We start from the raw sequence: 16,474 nt of genomic DNA on the forward strand, positions 1-16,474 counted from the left end.
AATTTATTTGATTATTGAGAGTTTAAAAAAAACACCACTTGAATGTTTCATCTAGCAAGGACCATGACAGCTCCATTAAGATCACTTGTTGAAGATAATTCAAGATACCTCAAATCATTTGAACTCTTTCTGGATCGCTCATCAGAGCACCAATGTATGCAGGACTTCATCCATAATACTCTACCAGACATACTGGGAAGGTGATGTCTTATTTTATATAATGTCATATCTTATTCTCGTGGCGTGTCAAAAATGTCCAGATATAATATTGTAATATAATGTATCTCCTCAGCATTGGTGGAGGACGGCCGGTTTTTAATGTAATGGGTGTAGGGAGTGGTACAGGTACAGTAAACTTTGGTTTATATTATCACTTTACGTTATATTAATACCTTATAGAGTTTCCATACACATTTAGTGTAATTTTTAGGTGAGATTGATTTAGAGATGCTAACACAGCTACACATGAAACATCCACAAGTCAAAGTCGACAATGAAGTGGTGGAACCGAGCACTGAGATGTTACACAAGTATAAAGGTACTAGTTACCATTTTACCCATAATGTTAATATTGACTGAGCTCTTAATATAGACAAGCTCTACTTGTACTGATTCTTCAAACTGATGTATTTTAACAAAAAGATGTTTTTCTGTTTAGTTCTGGTGTCAAAAACGCCAAATCTTGATTATATTAACTTCACGTGGAATAAGATGACAGCTTCAGAATTTGAAAAACACAGGCAGAAGAAAGACCTTGGAAAGATGGACTTCATTCACTTGATTCAGGTTATAAGATACCAACAGTGGGGTTCAAAACAATTTATTAAAAATTCAACAATCAGAATAACAGCTGCAGTGTAAAGTATATGATTTGGAAATGGCTGAAAATTATTTTTGATATTTTGTAATATTTGGTTTATTCCCTGTTTTCTAATATCACATGTTATCACAATGTTTCAAAATACATACTTTATTATTATTGGAACCCAGGAGCTTTGAATAGTTAGTACAGAATCCGGGTTTCCGCCGGGTTTATAGATAAACTTGCATATGGATTTACCAGTTCTCACCACACTTTATAGACATAGAATAAACAAGCATTATTATTAATTTTAATTTATTATTATTTCTTGGATTAATAATATCATTTTGTATGTGTTAAACAGATGCTGTATTTTGTGAAAGATCCAGAGGCCACTGTCTCATTTTTCCGGAGTCTTTTGGATAAAGATGGAAAACTCTTAATTAGTCTGGTGTCAGGTACTGTAAATGCTCAGAAGGACACAACCTCTCTTATGTGTATACATTTAGATCAGATCATCTAATCACTAACCTGACAGATCTGGGTCATTGGCATGGAGCACTGTACTAAGATAACAGATACATTTACAACTTTGAAGTGTGATTGAGACATACCAATGCATATTTATAATGTGTCAAAGGATATAAAAGTAATTGTAAGGATTTATAAGAATGATTGCATGTGCAATTGCATACAGGATTTTCTTCCATTTTTGAATGCATTTACAATTTGTAAACTTTTCCTGGTTGGGTCTCTCTGACCTCCTAGTTATTAATAAAGTCCTGTGTGTGCATAGGTGAGAGCGGATGGCGAAAATTATGGAGGACCTACAGTAACACTGAGATCAGCAATGTGTCTGTCAATATAGGAGATATAAAGACCTTCTTGGATACCAAGGACATCCCATACAGTAAATATGTGCTTCAGTCCCATATAGACATCACAGAGTGTTTCACAGAGGGAGATGAGGATGGAAAACTGCTTTTGGATTTCCTAACTCAAGTGATAGAGTTCAGTAAGAACGCTCCTAAAGACCTGAAGAAAGGAGTGCTGGACTTACTAAAACATCCAGACTGCAGTAAAGAGGTGGACGGCAGGATAATGTTCAACAATAGCATGGAAGTTGTAGTGGTTGAGCCGTAGCCCCATGACTCCTTAATATCTGACCTGACCCCCAAAGGACTTTTGAGTTTAGCATTCAAATTCGTGCCAATGCAGAATGTGTCCTTTATTTTACATTTTGAATTCCTGTACCAAAAATATGGTGGTCTGGCTTATCATAACATAAAACATAATAAACAGTAATTACATAGCTTGGGCATCATAATGTACACACATATTTTCATCTAAATAAAGGTCTATGGAGATTAGGGGTGTAACAGTATATCAATTCGTACTGGACCGTTTCAGTACAGGGCTTTCGGCACGGTGCACATATATCGGCACGCAGAAAGATTTTTATTTACTTAGTTGTATATTCGTTTGATTATTGATGTAAACGTTTACGTGGCGCACCTAAAGCGCATGTTAAATGTGTGTCAATGCGCTGTTTTGTTCTTTCAAAAGTGCTTGAGAGGTTGCGCGTCTTTCGTTGCTACGCAATCATGAGCTGTGCTTTCTGTGACAGTGAGAATAAGGAATGCGTGATCAGATTTGTCATCTGCACCTCACGTCAATCATATTGTCACAATGCAATCAGCTGGTCGGGACAGAGAAGAGCTGTAACCCGGGCTTACTCGGCTGTTACTCAGCTGCGGATGGGTTCGTTAGTTTAAGTCACAGCTTACATTGACGACACAAGCAAAGATCAAAGATGGCTATGTATGCAACTCACTAATCTCAAAATGAGTGTATAATAAGTAAATCATTATGTTGCTTGCTATGCAGTTACACATAGAGCAGAAATATTATTTTTATGCAGAGATGGTACATAGCCAATTCAATACTGTGAGTTAAACAATCCAAAATAAATCAAAACAGAAATTTTTTGGCTAATAGTTCATAAATGTTTTCAGGAATTGAATTTGTTAGTTTAGTGCAAGGTTTTAGTAGAAATAGTTTAAGAGAAGGTTAAAATAAAGAGTTACCTACTGTAAAAAAGTATGTTATTTAGTGGAGAACTTTGCAGTTGTATTTTATTTATTCTTTTTTTATTTTGTATATATTTTATATATAACATTTTAATAAAAAGTGTTTTAAAAAGTGTAAACAAAGTGTAAAAAAAAGTTTGTAGTAATAAACAACCTGCAGTTTAATGTTTGCATTTTCCCCCTTATTGTACCGAAAATGAACCGAACTGTGGCTTCAAAACCAAGGTACGCAACGAACCTTGATTTTTGCGTACCGTTACACCCCTAATGGAGATTATTGCAACAGGAGTCGGATGACCACAAAGCAGTGGTCACCAACCCTGTTCCTGAAGATGTACTTTTTTCTGCAGAGTTCACCTCCAACCAATCAAACACACCTGAACCTGCTAATCAAGCTTAGATTGTGGGCTGATCTCCAGGAATTGTACAACTATCAGTTTGATTAACTATGTAAATACTTGGCAAAACAGATAAAAACTTTCCTCTGTAGCAAAGTATAAATGTTTAATAACTTATTAACTGAGAAGCCTAGCCAGGACAAAAATTTGGCTTAAGCTATACAGTACATTTTAAAGATAAATGCATTAAACAATTAATGAGTTATTCTCGTAGTTGCCTATGATAAGTCTTTAAAATAGCACTGCCTTAATTTTTACATATATTATTAAACCTATTCCGTTTATAAGTTTGTTATAAAAAAAATAACATTCAGTGTGCTTTATGCTTTTTTTATAAATGGGTGCAAATAACATAAACTTCTCTATAAGATCACTGTAAAAAATAATAATATTATGAATATACTATTTTAAGATGATGAAGTCTACAGAGGCAGAGATTGTGACCTGAAATAATATTTCTCACTGTAGAATTAAAGTAAATATCTCTCACAGCACACAGTCTTTAAATGTCTTGTACATTAGACTCATTTTCATGTGTTGTAACATCTTTAATCTTCCTTTGTTCAACGTTATTCTAACTAGAAGTGAAAAATTGATTAATTGGTAAGTTTCACAAAAATGCCCTCTGTGTATTTACACTGCTCCAGGGCAGTGAACTGGCATGCAGAGTAAACTTTAGAGTGGGCAGAAATTAGCTTTTATACCTTATCTGGTAGAAATCGATAAGGTTATTTATGTAACCCTGGTTCCCTGAAATAACAGGAACGGGCATTGAGTCAGAAGGGGGAAACTCAATGACTGAAGCCTATTAGTCAATTGCTGTAAAATTACGGACATATGGTTTTTGAGCTCGCTAAAAGGGGAAGGGAACTATGCTCTATATAAGTCCAGGTCGAACATTCAAAACCACCCAGCAAACCATGGTAATGTGAGTAACCTTATCATTCCCTTTCAATACAGTTCACTTGGCATTGCGTCAGTAGCTGATGCTATAGGGACCATATCCCATCATGCCGTGCTTAAAGCGGACTGAAAGTGGAGAATAGACATTAATGAGGCTCCATTTAAACCAGCTAGAGTGAGCTTGGAAATACGGAGCTCAGCGTGAAAAGTTAATGTAACCACGTAGTAAGTAAGCTGACAGAATCTGCATTTGAAGGACGTCCAGGTTGTAAAATCTTACAAATGTGGACGACGACGATTAGCCGGCCACTTCACAAGTGTTTGAGATAGGAATCCCTGACGACCATGCCCAGAATGAAGCCATACCCCGTTTAAAGTATGCTCTAATACCAAGAGGGCAGTGTTCATTCAGAAAGGCGTATGCCAATGTAATGGCTTTGACGATCCATTTGGATAACCTCTGCTTAGTGATAGGCATAGCCAATGACCAATCTGTGAAGCTCACAAACAGCTTTTCCTAAAGGAGGCAGAGCGGTTCTTGTAGATTTGAAGAGCTCGGAGCAGATCAAGTTAGGTGGCTGTTCGCTGTCCACCCGGGGGAGAGCCAGCAGGGAAACCACTTGAACCCTTAGGGTGTAGATAGGTCAGATCGTCTTGACTGCCTAAGGGTGCAGCCTACACTCTCCCGCCGGCGGGACATACAAGACAGCATGTCAGTGCCCGTGTTGGCTATGCCCGGAACGAGCATTGCCCTGGTAGAGCGTGCATTCCATTGAGCCTATATAAAGAGGCGTTTCAACAGTCTGTAAAGAGGTCAAGATCTCAGTCCTCCTTGGTGATTTATAAATCAAAACCCATGTCATGTTGTCCGGCCAAACCAGAACATGACGGTGCTAGATTATCGGCTGAAAATAATGAAGTACCAATATCAATGGGCTCATCTCGAGGTGGTTGAAATGTAACTGAGACAGATGACCATTCCACATACCGAAGGCTGGCTTGCCGTCTTAGTGCGTGACCCATCCTGTCATAGAAGCATTTGTGGTCACCACTTTCCTCCTGCATACCAAAACAAGCTCTGTGCCCGAGAGGAACAGGTGAGGAGACCCATATTAACAGTGCTTTCGTACAGCTGCATGTCACTTTGAGCATTAAGCTCCCAACTGCCACACTCGGGGCAAGACTCTCGCTTTAAGCTTTAAGCAGACCTTACAGAATGAGTGGGGAAACTGCTGCCATGAGACCCAGCATTCTTTGAAATCGTTTTAGGGGAGAGCCTGACTATAAATGCGCATTTTGGTTTCAGCCAGTATCAAGACCTTTTGGAGTCATGCCTGAAAACACAATTTCGTTGTGTCTGGGTAAGCAAGCTTTTATTGAGGTTGATTTTAAACCCTGAATTCTCCAGGTGCTGGACCAGGACAGATCTGTGCACATAAATTCTTGTTTCGTCTGAACTAGAATAAGCCAATCGTTAAGGTTATTTAATATGACAATGCCGCTCTGTCTAAGAGGGGCAAGCACAGCATCTGCATATTTGAGCCCTTTTCACACAGACATTCCGTAAAATACACAGGACAGGCATCCTGGATTTTTCCGGAATAGTTAAGAGTTTTTATTCATTCACACTGCCAAGGTAACCCGGCATCTGATGGTACCAGAAAGACACGTGACCTGTTGAAAGTCCCGCCCTCTCTTCTACGCAGCGTCTGAATTTTGCAAAGTATTTATTATTCCTCTCTCCAGAAAAACTCGAGTGTATTTTTGTTTATGATAAGACTACAAAGGAGCGTGTGAACGCACAGTTCTATGCTGGCGAATGATCTCAGCTTCAGAGTGGATATTTGACGAGCTCCCTGATCTCTGCTTTAATACAGTTTTCAGACATTTCTCATCGGGATTGTTTATACGCATTTAAAACCCGCATTTTGAGGAGCTGAACGATATATCTTATTGGGATGACGCGCGGGTATTTTCGTTTATTATAGCTAAAATGAGCACGTGACGCGATATTCTTTTATGCTGCTGAATGATCTCCGTTTCAATGCAGTAAATGACAAGCTAACTTACCTGATATCTGCTTCAGTCCAGTTTGCTGACGTTTCTCATTGTGAATGTTGTAAATCCCTCATTTTAAAGAGTTGAACCAACTTCATGTTGCCATGACACGCACGTCCTCACTACGGCACGTGCGTCAATGTTTATTTATCATTTCCCGATAACTGCTTCAATCTAGTTTGCAACATTTCTCGTGGTGAATGTTTATATGCATGTTATCTCTCGTTGTAAGGAGCTGAAGCATAACTTGTGTTGTGATAACGCGCGCGTCCTCACTATGACACGCCTATTACGGCATTCTTGCGGCTTCTTCTTCACACAGAGGGTTATCCGTGTATCTGACTAGGTCCTCTTTCCGGCAACGATCTCAGAAGATTAACGGGACAAGTTTGTGTTCACACAGACGCTTGTCTGGCAATTTTACGGGTATTTTCTGGGACCAAAGGTCTGTGTGAATGGGGTTTTGGTAAATGTAAGTAGGACTAGAGAAAATCTGAAGAGCAGGACTGTGTATTGGTATCTGAGGCTGCCGCGATGAGAAAAAAGTGGCTGTAAACCCCTGACTCGTTTTACGCTGCTGGGACTGTCTCTACCACGGTCTTTATTAATAAACCTTGGCTCTGAGGATCGCTTGGTGGTCCGCGCAGTCAACCACCGAGAACGGTAGGCCAACAGGGCTGTGAGCACGAGTGGAATGCGCCATGAGCTTGTGAACTCCTGGGAGACCTTGAAAAAGAATGGGGCTTCTCTACGACGAGACGGTGGACGGTGTTAGATAACACGGTTATAGATAACACTTGTCAAGCCAGCTGTGTTCAGGTTCGACTGGGTAGGACCACTGAAGCCCACGTTTGGAGGCCGCCTAGTGAGGACGCGAATGAGTTCAGAGTCAGACTGAGAATGGACATCACTGAGTTCATCTGCAGTAGGAGCGTTTTGATCTAAAGCCACCTAATCCTCAAGTTAAGAGGCGGGAGACTTAAGCTCAACCAGGTCATCCGAGCTACCAAATAAGACCGCACGGCAGGGGGTGCTGATAGTCGTTGGTAAACGTGAGTGTTTGCCAATGAAGAGGAGAGTGAGCACGCTTGTGCTGGTGTGAGCTTGTCATCTGAACGCTATTCAGGCTTATGGCTCCACTGCTTTTTCCATCTCACCTGAAGAGGGATAGTCAGGGGAGCACGGGAGAGAAATATGATCACAGAGGGTGCGAAAAGGTTTCTTCTTTGGAGCAGAGAGATGATTGCGCTGAAGGAGAAAAAGGTACTGTGTTCGACACAGACTTATATAGAGTAGTTCCTGCCCCTTTTGACAGCTAAAATGCCATTTGTCTGTAATTTTTACTGAAGTGAACCTCTAGGCTTCAATTGCAGATCAAACACGAGTTCCCTTACGAGGGAACTTGAGCTGCGTCGCCAAACCTACGCTATGGGATCGCCCTCTGCGTGATTGTGTCTGAAGCACGTGTGTCAAATCAATCCAATGGTCAAGTGACACATCATGGGAGGGTGACGTGGGAACCAGGAAGCTATAAAAAAGCAACCGGCAACGTCGGCTTCAGCTCTTTGTGCCTCAGTAACCATGTGTGTGTTTATCATGTCTAAGAAAGGTTTTAAGGAGTGTGCTTCCCTTTGTCCTCGTTTTATTACGAGTGAGGACTCACATCTTTTATGTATTATGTGCCTCCTCGGAGCACAACATGCACGGTCATCTCTTAAGAGGGGTGGTTGTGCACATTGTGAACAGATGCCGCTCCGCACGTTACACTTACGGCTGGCACTCTTTGAGGAGGGGGCTGAGCTGCATGTTCCTCACGGTTCACAGCCAGATCTTGTGGAGGGGGTTGAGACAGGTCTTGAGATGGGTCTTCCTCTTTCTCAGCCCTCACCCACGAGGTCAAGTGCCCCGTCTCTGGTTCCGGAAGCCCGCACTGCGGCTTCTTTTGCCCAGAGCGGGAGCCAGGCCCTGCATTTATCGTCAACTGAGGAAGTCGATATTATGTCTGTGGATGTGGTGGACGCTGAGGAGTCATCTCATTCATCCCCCGCATTTGATGACTCATTGGAGGTTGTTACTAACTTTGTGTCTTACTTGAAGTTATACTGGCTGACGGAGACACAGAGCACGCGTCCTCCGAGCATGTAAGACAAGCATTTTCTAAAACAAAAACCTCAACCTTCAGGGTGGAACATGCCTTTCTTTTCTGATCTCCACAGCGAGCTGACGAGGTCATGGAAAGCTCCATATTCGGCCTGTGTTCATACCCCTCATGCCACCATGTATTCCAACATTGTGGGGATGGGTGAGCATGGATATTTAACGATGCCCGGGTGGAGCAGACGCTCGCGAACTATCCTTCCTAAAATGTATTAAACTTTTGTTTACAAAGAATTGAAACTCACAGAGTGGTCAGGGGTGTTCACTGATATGCTCACACAAAAATCATGCCAAATTGCTTTCCAACAGGTGTTTTACCATTGGTTGTAAACTTGTGGACCTATTTTTTAAAATGCCTCACACCCGTACATTCTTCCGTTGAGAGCTTGAATAATAGACACTCCAGCCCAGTTGGTGGCGATAATCCACCTTAACCAATTGCAAGAATACAAACAACATTCCCGGCGAGGAGTAATACCGTACCTCACAAACAGCACAAGTCAATGAAGTTGGACAAAAACTACGATAAAACCTGTCCTTTAAAAATTTAGATGACGAGGCGGGGGGTACATTCGATATAATTAAAGAGCTTTGTCGAGTCACTGATGTGTCACTTAGGGCGATTAAAGAGACTGTGAGAGCCGTGGGTAGATCGATGGGAGCTCTCGTAGCCACGGAACGTCACTTATGGCTTAACCTATCCGAGCTTAGATCTATAAATTATATATAACTATAATACTATAATAATCATCTTTCTTCATCTTGTTTGACTGTTGCTTTAAGAGAGAGGGTGGGGTTCGCAGTGGTGGGCGGGGCTAAAGAGCTTCATGGACGAGCTGTGTTCAATATCCTCACGCATTGTTAAAGGAGGTCAGTAAAGGTAAGCTGTTGCACTTCTGCTCGTTTAATGTTATTATCAGACCGACTACAGTGACTGTCAATCGTGTCCTTAAAACAATCAACAGTTGTGTGAAATAGTCACAATGAGTCACGCTTTAAACAAACCTGTTTATTTGACATCTTGTGAGTAGAATATGTATAAAAGGTTGAATAAACAAATGCACTCAACACTTAATTTGTATAAAATTGTAATTTTAATGAGTTTATTTTATTTATCTGAGCATCCCTTGCTTTACAAGTGCTATAAGACAGTAACAGGGTTGTACTTAAAATGTATATATGAAAATCATCACTATATTTTTTTATTGAATGTTTTAGGCCAGAATCCCCATGCAAGTGTGTTAAAAACTATCAAAGCTACGTTTCATGGACAGGATTATTTAATTTAAAGCATTTAGTTGTAATTTTAATAGTTTAACAAACATGTTTAAAATGTTCATTTAATAAAATTTTCTCCCCTAAAATTGTATAAAATCCAAATGTACAGTACTAGCAAGTTTTTTGAATTTATTTGATTATTGAGGGTTTTAATAAACACCAATTGAATGTTTAATCTAGCAAGGACCATGCCAGCTCCATTAAGATCACTTGTTGAAGATACTTCAAGATACCTCAAATCATTTGAACTCTTTCTGGATCGCTCATCAGAGCACCAATGTATGCAGAGCTTCATCCATAATAGTCTACCAGACATACTGGGAAGGTGATGTCTTATTTTTATATAATGTCATATCTTATTCTTGTGGCATGTCAAAAATGTCCAGATTTAATATTGTAATATAATGTATCTCCTCAGCATTGGTGGAGGACGGCCCATTTTTAATGTGATGGGTGTAGGGAGTGGAGGAGGTACAATGTACTTTGGTTTATATTATCATTTTATATTATATAAATACCTTATAGAGTTTCCATTTACACATTCCATGTATTTTTCTAGGTGAGAATGATTTAGAGATGCTAGCACAGCTTCACATGAAACATCCACATGTCAAAGTTAACAATGAAGTGGTGGAACCGAGCTCTGACATGTTACACAAGTATAAAGGTACTGGTTATTATTTTACCCATCATGTTAATATTGACTGAGCTCATAATATAGACAAGCTCTACTTGTACTGATTCTTCAAACTGATGTATTTTAACAAAAAGATATTCATGCTGTTTTTCTGTTTAGTTCTGGTGTCAAAAACGCCAAATCTTGATTATATTAACTTCACATGGAATAAGATGACAGCTTCAGAATTTGAAAAACACTGGCAGGAGAAAAACTTTGGAAAAAAGATGGATTTCATTCACTTGATTCAGGTTATAAGATACCAACAGTGGGGTTTAAAATAATTTATTAAAAAATCAAAATAATTAGAATAACAGCTGAAGTGGCTGAAAATTATTTTTTATATTTTCTAATATTTGTTTTTTCCCCTGGTTTCTAATATCACATAATGTTTCAAAATACATAATTTATTATCATTGGAACCCAGGAGCTTTGAATAGTTAGTACAGAATGCGGGTTTCCGCCGGGTTTATAGATAAACTTTTGTGGATTCTTTGATTAATAATATCATTTTGTTTCTGTTAACAGATGCTGTATTATGTGAAAGATCCAGAGGCCACTGTCTCATTTTTCCGGAGTCTGTTAGATAAAGATAGAAAACTCTTAATCATTCTGGTGTCAGGTAAATGCTCAGAAGTACACAGCCTCTCTACATTTAGATCAGATCATCCAATCACTAACCTGACATATCTGGGTCATTGGCATGAAGCACTGTACTAAGATAACAGAGACATTTAAAACTTGTTGTGCTTTGAAGTGTGATTGAGGCATACTGTACTGATGCATATTTATGATGTGTCAAAGGATATAAAAGTAATTGTACGGATTTATAAGAATGATCGCATGTGAGAGACCCAACCAGGAAAAGTTTACAAATTGTAAATGTATACAGGATTTTCTTCCATTTTTGAATGCATTTACAATTTGTAAACTTTTCCTGGTTGGGTCTCTCTGACCTCCTAGTTATTAACAAAGTCATGTGTGTGCATAGGTGAGGGTGGATGGGCGACATTATTGAAGACCTACAGAGCTGCTCTCTGTAAACCTGAGATCAGCCAGTGTGTCAATATGGGAGATATAAAGACCTTCTTGGATACCAAGGACATCCAATACACTAATTGTGTTCTTCAGTCCCATATGGACATCACAGAGTGTTTCACAGAGGGAGATGAGGTCGGAGAACTGCTGTTGGATTTCCTAACTGAAGTGGTAGAGTTCAGTAAGAACGCTCCTGAAGACCTGAAGAAAGGAGTGCTGGACTTACTGAGACATCCAGACTGCAGTAAAGAGGTGGATGGCAGGATAATGTTCAACAGTAGCATGGAAGTTGTAGTGGTTGAGCCGTAGCCCCGTTACTCCTTAATATCTGACCTGACCTCCAAAGGACTTTTGTGTTACGCATTATATTTTTAAATTTTGAATTCCTGTACCAAAAATATGGGGTCTGGCTTATTATAACATAGAAAATATAATAAACAGTAATTGCATAGCTTGGGCATCATAATGTACACACATATTTTCATTTAAATAAAGTTCTATGGAGATTATTGTGACAGGAGTCGGATGACCCCAAAGCAGTGGTCACCAACCCTGTTGCTGAAGATGTACTTTTCTGCAGAGTTCACCTCCAACCACAATCAAACACATGTAAATCTTGGCAAAACAGATAAAAACGTTCCTCGGTAGCAAAGTATAAATGTTTAATAACTTATTAACTGACAAGCCTAGCCAGACAGGACAAAGGTTTGACTTAAGCTATACAGTACATTTTAAAGATAAATGCATTTAATCAATTAATAACTTATTCTTGTTGTTGCCTATGATAAGCCTTTAAAATAGCACTGCCTTAATTTTTACATATATTATTTAACATTCAGTGTGCATTATGCTTTTTTATAAATGGGTGCAAATAACCTACACTCCTCTATGAGATCACTGTAGAAAAAATAATATTCCGAATATTGCACTATTTTAAGATGATGAGGTCTACAGAAGCTGATACTTAACAAGACTGGTGTCCTGAAATAATATTTCTCACTGTCGAATTAAATAATCTCTCATAGTCTTTAAATGTTCGGAGACTCATTTCCCTGTGTTGTAACTAAAGGCAGATACTGTAAATACAAGCAGGATAACTGCATATTTACCCTGCAGCATCTTTAGTGCATCTTTAGTCTTCTTTCGTTTAACGTTATTCTCACTAGAAGTGAAAATTTGATTTAACAATTGGTAAGTTTCACAAAAATGCTCTCTGTATATTCACACTGCTCCAGGGCAGTGAACTGTCTTGCAGAGTAAACTTTAGAGTGGGCAAAAATGAGCTCAATACCTTGAGCTTCATCTGGTAGTAATCGATAGGTTACTCATGTAACCCTGGTTCCCTGAAATAACATGAACAAGCATTGAGTCAGAAGGGGGAAACTTCACGACTAAAGCCTATTGGTTAGGGACTGTTCTGTATTTATGGAAGGGGCCACCGGAGGAAAATAGGGGAGCGTCATGTCTTTTTTTTCTTTGTTGAGGGGAGGGTCATACAACTTTTTTTAGTCTATGGGGAGGGTCACTCAACTTTTGTATTCATGAAAACATAAAAATGTCAAAGTGGCTTGTTCAGTCCATGTTTTCTATATAGCTCCACGTAGCTCCCTCTGTCCCCGCTACAACACTAGCAAATGGGTCTGACCCAACGAAAATCGCACCATCCCCAACCCATGATGCACAATGATTGATAATATTATTAAACTTTGAATAGAATTACACAGAAAAATCATTTAAATACATGCAAAATAAATACTGTCACATAACCCACATATGACAAATGAGCTGGTAAAAAAAAGTTTGAAAATCATGTGTGTAGGCAACTCTTCAAATATCTTTTCGGTCATGGTGATTTAAAATTGTGCAAACGACAACATTTTCAAGGCATTTAAGAAGGAAAGAGTGGATGCAAGCTCCCAAATTTACCCTCTTCTGAGAAATGGAGTTTTGGATAATGTTCAGCTTCAGATTTCCTCTGCCACGGACTTCTTGATAGGTAAGATTCGATTTTTTCCACGCATGTCACCATCTCAAAAGCAGCTGTTTCTGCTGCTTTTACATAAAAATGCTCACAACTGCTCAAAACAGTTTGCCCTCTTCCAAAATCCAAACAGCGTCAGTTTTTCAAATTGTATCCTTCAGAGGTCGCATATGCAGGCTGCATACATCACCAAGCCTGGTTTATTTCAGTTAACTGAGCATTACATTCGCAGGTCATACGCATATTACAATAATTTACTATTAATTAAGTATAATAGTAAACTTTATAGTTGATAATATTCTGAAATAAGACACATGTTTAGACATCTAAGACATCTTTATGACGTGTGTGTAGCCTGCAAATGCAAGGATACGACTTTGCAAGGATGCAGCCCTCCGTTTGAGAAACGGCCAATCAGATATCCTGGCGTCATCAGCAACAGAGCAGCTGGGAATGCTGTGAAAAAAACCCAAAAGTTATTCTTTTTTTATATTCTTTCATAGACAAAGGCTAAGTAAAACATTACAGTGTTTTTAAATCTAATTGTGATTACGTTAATTAAAAATTAATTCATATTAAATCTTATGCATATTTTTATGACACATATCCGGTAGGTGCTTAAAAAAACTCAGGGTGATGAGCGTAAGGTTAGGTTAATATTAACACTTGCAGGCAGCCAACATTTACAAACATGGACATCTATGCACATATTTCAGATGGATCTGAACAACAACAGGGAGGGTCATGTCTTTTTTTGTCAACTGATCACAAAACTCCTCCGGCGGCCCCTCAAATAAATAACGAACAGTCCCTTAATGCCTGCTAAAAGGGATGGGAACTATAAGAACTCTATATAAGGTTGAACATTCAAAACCACTCGCTGCATGACATATAACCATGGCCAGCTATGCAATGCTCGTTCCCATTATTTCAGCGAACCATGGTAATGTGCAGGGCCTGAAATTAACACCCGACCACGGGCCAAATGCGGGTGGATTTTGCAATTGGCGGGTAACACTGTCAATCTACTGGCCACATTGGGGGTTGCCAATGCAAATCGGTGATGTGTGGGTAAATTTATAAACAACCCACACCCGACCAACGTTTTCAACTAACCCGCCTGCAATTGTTTAGTTAATTGGTATCTTAATTTCAAACGACCCGACCGGCGTGGCCTGAATATCATTAAAAATATTTTTTGGTGACTCGTAACGACAGGTGACCGGTGGCACCTGCTCATTTCTTATCAACCCGCGCATCACTGATGCGAATAGAGTGATTCTGAGAGGATGCGACTGCTGTTTTGCAACGTTCATGCGATTGGAAAGAAGATGAGGCACTTCTCTGACTACATTTGGATGTGCGAGTAAGTATTAAACTGTTGGTGAGATGGGATGAGAATGCAATGCTGACAAAGGCTACTGTACAATCACAGTTGCACAGATGTGTAGTGCTGTGACGGATCAGAACTCTTGATGTGTAAACGTTAGTAGGGGTGACCCCGAATAGTCGAAGATTCGATGCATCAATAGGAGAAGCCTGATTCGACTACCAATCTCACAGTCGAATCGTCGCAGATGTGTTATGAAATGAGGATCATTCAATTTTGGCCGTATAGGGGTGCACACATTATCTGATTTCACATATAACAGCTTTCTCACAATATATTAATATACAGCATATTATGATAATGCTGCAAATAGTATGTGAAGTAACAGCTTTCAATAAATATTTTTAAAATGCGTTAATATATTAATCCAACATCCCCTGTGACCGGGCTACACGGAGGTTTAGACAAAGCTGGCAATTATATTATGGCTATACTTTTCTATTCTTTTAATCATTTATTTTATTTTATTTATAAATCACTCTGGGTTATCTGATTTAACTATTTGGCTTGTGTTTTGTTTCTGTGCACTTTAGGCATTTTGCATATTTGTTCTGCACTTTGTTACTTCTGACCTTATTTTATTAAAAAAATGTATCTATTATAAACGTAAATTCTGATCTAATTTAAGTCTGTAAATTTCGGATAGCTTTTCGTTGCATCGATGTTGCGCTATTGCGTGCTGGCCATGCTTGCGCATGTAGCCGAACGGGCTTGGTGCACTGCGTCTTATATTTAGTTCATCAAACTAAACATTATAAAACGGATGTTTTTCGACGGGTATAAGTTTTTAAAATGTATTTATCATACATTTTGGTTAGCTTGTCAAAAGTTAAACTACAAAACAGGTAAGCCGTTTTTTAAAATTTCGGTGATGAAACGGAAGCTATCTGCACCGAGCCTATTTCTGCCTGACACGAATGTCTTTCTTGTGATTTAATATATGGTCGGTGTTCACTTTCAAATGATAGCAAAGAGATTCCTGAAATAAATAATATCATCCGGTCTTTCTGTATCTAAAGTGAATACAGAGATGATCAAAGTCAGAGCAAGCAAGCAAGTATTTCTGTGCTAAATAATAACGCGTAGTGTCTTTAAAATCATTCATTTCAGTGTTTTTCATGTTATAAATTAACGTTTAATGAATTGTAAATAAAGATTAGTTTTTATCATTTACAGTCAATCACAAATTATTTGTCATTTCTCATTTGTCGGGGTTTTTTTGGGTCATGACTGCTTTGACGCGCTATATCTCCAAATTAAATAAAAACACTTAATTGTAGCCGGGGTTTCCAAGGCAGAATCACCTTTGTTATTTTTTTAGGTTTAGTTATCAAAATGTATTTGTGTGTGATGTTCTGTAGATCGTGGTTTAAAATGTTATGAGGAATAAATAAACAAATGTTGCCTTATATATTTTACCTTAAAAAAATAAATATATAAATGCATCGTCAGTTTTGTCTTCGTTCATCACTTGAAAGACAGTTTTGGTCACTTTAACAGAAAGTTGTTTATGTGTGCTGCTTGTGAAAGAAAATAAAAGTTACCAATTCGTACCTGGTCTGACCCCCTCCCAACCCATGCACACAAACATAGATGATTCGACTATCGGTCGACTATGGAAAGATTCGACAATTCTGATTCGAATATGTAAATCCTTAGTCGAGGACACCCCTAAACGTTAGAGACAGTTGTGCTACTGTGTC

General features: G+C 38.9%; 2 protein-coding genes across 8 annotated transcripts in view; both read left to right on the forward strand.

The window, feature by feature from the left end:
- The window catches only part of LOC129452501 (histamine N-methyltransferase), a 36,837-nt gene extending 24,880 nt beyond the window's left edge, over positions 1 to 11,957 (forward strand). The window contains exons 1-7 of one of the 7 annotated variants that reach the window (XM_073855062.1): positions 9,377 to 9,431; positions 9,867 to 10,011; positions 10,105 to 10,157; positions 10,246 to 10,353; positions 10,483 to 10,613; positions 10,891 to 10,984; positions 11,354 to 11,957. In XM_073855062.1, coding sequence (XP_073711163.1) covers positions 9,392 to 9,431; positions 9,867 to 10,011; positions 10,105 to 10,157; positions 10,246 to 10,353; positions 10,483 to 10,613; positions 10,891 to 10,984; positions 11,354 to 11,709 — 927 coding nt within the window. In that variant the 5' untranslated portion in view covers positions 9,377 to 9,391 and the 3' untranslated portion in view covers positions 11,710 to 11,957. Of the gene's footprint in view, positions 1 to 55; positions 201 to 292; positions 346 to 430; positions 539 to 658; positions 787 to 1,166; positions 1,261 to 1,598; positions 2,667 to 9,376; positions 9,432 to 9,866; positions 10,012 to 10,104; positions 10,158 to 10,245; positions 10,354 to 10,482; positions 10,614 to 10,890; positions 10,985 to 11,353 lie in introns of those variants that run through there. The other 6 variants (XM_073855063.1, XM_073855066.1, XM_073855065.1 and 3 more) reach the window with 6 other exon arrangements.
- Positions 1 to 16,474, forward strand: part of LOC129452502 (histamine N-methyltransferase-like) — a 98,492-nt gene that overhangs the window by 49,399 nt on the left and 32,619 nt on the right. The window lies entirely within an intron of this gene.

This window comes from Misgurnus anguillicaudatus, chromosome 17 (assembly GCF_027580225.2).
Source record: "Misgurnus anguillicaudatus chromosome 17, ASM2758022v2, whole genome shotgun sequence".
NCBI classification, from domain to species: Eukaryota; Metazoa; Chordata; class Actinopteri; order Cypriniformes; family Cobitidae; genus Misgurnus; species Misgurnus anguillicaudatus.